Source organism: Oncorhynchus mykiss, chromosome 25, assembly GCF_013265735.2.
Source record: "Oncorhynchus mykiss isolate Arlee chromosome 25, USDA_OmykA_1.1, whole genome shotgun sequence".
In the NCBI taxonomy this organism is placed as follows: domain Eukaryota; kingdom Metazoa; phylum Chordata; class Actinopteri; order Salmoniformes; family Salmonidae; genus Oncorhynchus; species Oncorhynchus mykiss.
The window spans coordinates 43,577,920-43,582,691 of record NC_048589.1 but is presented as its reverse complement, the minus strand read 5'-3'; the positions used below and the strand labels follow the sequence as shown (position 1 = coordinate 43,582,691).

General features: G+C 44.3%; 1 gene segment (V, D, J or C); it reads right to left on the bottom strand.

Moving 5' to 3' along the window:
* Positions 1 to 3,554: 3,554 nt before the first annotated feature.
* On the bottom strand, positions 3,555 to 4,397 carry LOC118944341. The segment is given in 2 exon segments: positions 3,555 to 4,017; positions 4,200 to 4,397. Coding segments are annotated over 2 exon segments (420 nt in total).
* Positions 4,398 to 4,772: the final 375 nt, after the last annotated feature.

The following is a 4,772-nucleotide window of genomic DNA, read 5'->3' as shown; positions in this document are numbered from 1 at the left end:
CATGCCTCTGATACCTCCACCCAGCCATACTCATGTCTCTACCTCTCATTCATCCTCAGGTCTCTACCACTCAGCCATCCTCAGGTCTCTACCACTCAGCCATCCTCAGGTCTCTACTACTCAGCCATCCTCAGGTCTCTACCACTCAGCCATCCTCAGGTCTCTACCACTCAGCCATCCTCAGGTCTCTACCACTCAGCCATCCTATGGGCTCTACCACTCAGCCATCCTCAGGTCTCTACCACTCAGCCATCCCCAGGGCTCTACCACTCAGCCATCCTCAGGTCTCTACCACTCAGCCATCCTCAGGGCTCTACCACTCAGCCATCCTCAGGGCTCTACTACTCAGCCATTCTCAGGTCTCTACCACTCAGCCACACACACTGATACTGAGACACTTCACATAGACATATACACACACACTCATTCACCCATGCTCAGTCACTCAATACAGTATGTAGCCCTTGTATCTGATCATGTCTGGACAGAGAAAGTATGAGGGCCCTCCCATACCACATTCCCTGGTCCCCAGGGCACTCCCACACCAAATTCCCTGGCCCAGGCTCCCTAGGTCCCTCCCATACCACATTACATAGCCCAGGCCACCTAGAGCCCTCCAACACCACCGGCCCTGTCTCAGACCCCCTAAGGCCCTCCCATGCCACCGGCACTGCCTCAGGCCCCGTAGGGCCCTCCCATACCACCGGCCCTGGTCCAGGCACCCATACCTAAACCATCTAAACTAGCCACTTATAACAGTATCATTACCATCTGTCTGATATCTAATGGTTCATAGCAAAGTGTTGTTGAAGTGGTTGAAGACAGGTGCAGGTGTATAGAGCTGTAGTCAGTATTATATGAGAGGATCAGAGAGGGTTTTTGTAGAGGAGAGAGGGTATAGTGAAACACTGTGCTTCACTAGCAGCACAGAAATACACTGCACTGTCTTCAGCTTCTGTCACTTTGGGAAAATGTAGATACGCCATTTTATTAGCTGCAGCATCTCCACTGACATCAAAACGCCCTTTAAAGGAATCTTCCACCGTTGGACTGGTGAATCTCACATACCCAATGAGTTTCAGAGCAGTGTTTTGGGCTGACTGTTGGTACCACAGTATCATGTTGTAGCTTGAAACAGTGTGGCTGCAGGTGAGATTAACTTTGTCTTCAGGTCCTGTTAGTATTGCAGTAGGAGTCTGGTGAACTTTGTCTGTTTGTGACAGCCCTGTGGATGAAAACAGACCATCTGAAATATACAGTATTACTCAGCATATTGACAGCAATATATTTCAGTAGTAAATCTATCTTTCATGAGGGATTTAGTACCTGTCACCCATAGTGGTAGAGTTGCTACATGTATGAGAAGCTTGATCATGTTGATGGTTCTGGAGAGAAGAGTCACATGGACAAGGAGAAAGGGTTTTCAGATAGTCAGAGATGTCATGTCATCTAGTGGGAGTGTCAAATGTATGTCAGTATCCCAAATGGCACCCTATTCCCTTTCTAGTGCACTACTTTAGACCAGAGCCCATAGGGGGAGAGGAGAATAAGTCAATAGAGAAGGGGAGCTGAACTGAGCTGCCGGAGGGGAAGGAAATGACATCACTTTGACGTCAGAACTTGTGTTGATATTCAAGCAGATCCCTTGTTCACCTACAGGTCTCCTGTTCAACTTGAAGGTGTATTGTGGAACATACCGGTATCTACATCATTAAAGGATTTGTCTTTTTATATAGACAGAAATGGAGTAATGGAATTTGACATTGTAACATTGAATAATGCATGTTAATGAGTGGTGACACTAAACTGTAAATACTGGTATACTGTACCAGGACAGATATCACCTTATGCCATCATCCATCTGTGTTTATTCATTGGCACTGAGTCAAAGTCAAACCTCAGATGCAGGTGTTCTGAGCCGTGGTCTAATATTACCATCAGACAGGGTTTTAGTAGAGAACAGGAGGAAGGCTACATAACTGTGTTGGCTGGCTGCACAGTAATAAACTGCACTGTGTTCAGGTCCTCTCAGACTCACTAGATGAAGATAAGCCTCTTTCCCACCGTCTCCACTCACATTGAAGTGCTTTTCAAATGATTTCTCCATGGTTATTGACTTGTAATTTGCATAACCAATGAGTTTTATAGCAGTGTCTCCTGCTGACTGTTTGTACCAGAGTATCACGCAGTAGTTAGGGATCGTATGGCTGCAGGTGAGTTAAACGTCTCCTTCAGGACCTTCTGTTTGTGCCACAGGCCTCTGATGAAGCATGCTGCTAAACAACTGCCCTGTGGACATAGCGAGGGAGGGAGAGAGAGGGGAGAGAAGGTGACAGAGAAAGAGAGAAGAGACGGAGAGAGGAGAGAAGGTGAGAAATATGGAGCAAGAGAAAGGATATTTTATTCAGGTTGATGACATTCGTAGTATCGTTAGGCTTCTCATCTTAAGTGATGTAATACCTGTCACCCAGAGTGGTAGAGCTGCCAGGTGAATCAGAACTCTGAACATCATGATGAAGAAAAAGATAATGATGAAGATGATGAATATGCTGAGGAAGACGATGATGATTTGATATGAGTGTCTCCTGGATGAAGCTCTGAGGTGAAAGGAGATTGGCTGTTGTAGTAGCATGTTTCCTTCAGGGTGGTGGATAGTGACAGTGTTAGAGGGAGTGTCAGGAAGCCTGTACTGTAAAGCTTGCTCATAGGACCTCACTGTGAACATGACTGATTACATGATCATGACAATGAACCCATCAGACATTAGAACAACTAGAGTTAGAGGTCCCCCTACAGTATGTGATGAGACCATCAGACATTAGAAGAACTAGAGTTAGAGGTCCCCCTACAGTATGTGATGAGACCATCAGACATTAGAAGAACTAGAGTTAGAGGTCCCCCTACAGTATGTGAGGAGACCATCAGACATTAGAAGAACTAGAGTTAGAGGTCCCCCTACAGTATGTGATGAGACCATCAGACATTAGAAGAACTAGAGTTAGAGGTCCCCCTACAGTATGTGATGAGACCATCAGACATTAGAAGAACTAGAGTTAGAGGTCCCCCTACAGTATGTGATGAGACCATCAGACATTAGAAGAACTAGAGTTAGAGGTCCCCCTACAGTATGTGATGAGACCATCAGACATTAGAAGAACTAGAGTTAGAGGTCCCCTACAGTATGTGATGAGACCATCAGACATTAGAAGAACTAGAGTTAGAGGTCCCCTACAGTATGTGATGAGACCATCAGACATTAGAAGAACTAGAGTTAGAGGTCCCCCTACAGTATGTGATGAGACCATCAGACATTAGAAGAACTAGAGTTAGAGGTCCCCCTACAGTATGTGATGAGACCATCAGACATTAGAAGAACTAGAGTTAGAGGTCCCCCTACAGTATGTGATGAGACCATCAGACATTAGAAGAACTAGAGTTAGAGGTCCCCCTACAGTATGTGATGAGACCATCAGACATTAGAAGAACTAGAGTTAGAGGTCCCCCTACAGTATGTGATGAGACCATCAGACATTAGAAGAACTAGAGTTAGAGGTCCCCCTACAGTATGTGATGAGACCATCAGACATTAGAAGAACTAGAGTTAGAGGTCCCCCTACAGTATGTGATGAGACCATCTCTTTACATATTATGTTACATCCTGTTGAAATACTGGGGTTTTTGTGCAGCTGTACTTGTTGTCTGTATCACTGTGTTGACTCACAGCACAGAAGTACATTCCACTGTCTCCTGCCTCCAACTTCTTCACTGTGAAAGATCCACTCTCAGCTACAGCCTTAACAGTTGGATATTTGTCTTCCCTGAAGTCTCCATATTCTGGATCGCTGTAACTACTTGTGTAAACTACCTGCTTCATTCCCTCTCCTGGAAGCTGTCTGTACCAGTACATCTGGGTGTAGGTAGCTCCCTTAGTGTGACTGCAGTTCATCTGAGCATCACTTTCTTTCAGTTTCCAGAGTATGGTGGGTATCTGAGTGACTTCACTCCCCTCAACAAGACCTGTAAGGACACAGTGAGAATGAAATCAATAGAGTTAGGTACAGTTAGACCTTAATACATCAAGACTCAGGAACATATGCTTGGAAACATCAATATATATAACTAGAGAAGTCCTTCATTGTAAATAAGAATTTTGTTCTTAACTTTCCTGGTTAAATAAATGAAACATTATGAAACTGTACCTGCAGCACAGAGCAGTGAGACAGTAACAGAGAAGAGAAATGTGAACATGTTTGATCACGTTATATGTGAGAGTGCTGGAAAGAGTCTGGTATCAATGTATATAAAACAAGAGGAGTGTCACATAGATGAATAGATGACAATCAGTAGACCACGGCAGGTTCCACCATATTCAACATGTCAGTGAAGTGGGAGGGACTGATGATCAGAATACATCATGCTAATTAGTGGTTCAGACTGTAGAGACATTCACATTATTAAAGTTAGAGGTCCCCCTACAGTCCATGATGAGACCATCAGCTCTTTACAGATTATATTCTATCCTATAGAGCTCGCCAGCTTGTAGTACTAAGAGATGGAAATGAGTCAGCATTTTCTACCTCTGGTTTGTTGACCATTGCTATGGCAGAAATTAAGGGGGAAAATAATGGGGTTTTGGGATATATATATATATATAAGGTCTGAAGTTAACAAAGGCTTTGCAGATCTTATACATTTTGTTCTGTGCAACAACTTAAAACCTCTCTGGGCTCGGGTCTAGTTTCCTGAATTTCAATAAATCAGTCTTTTGGCGT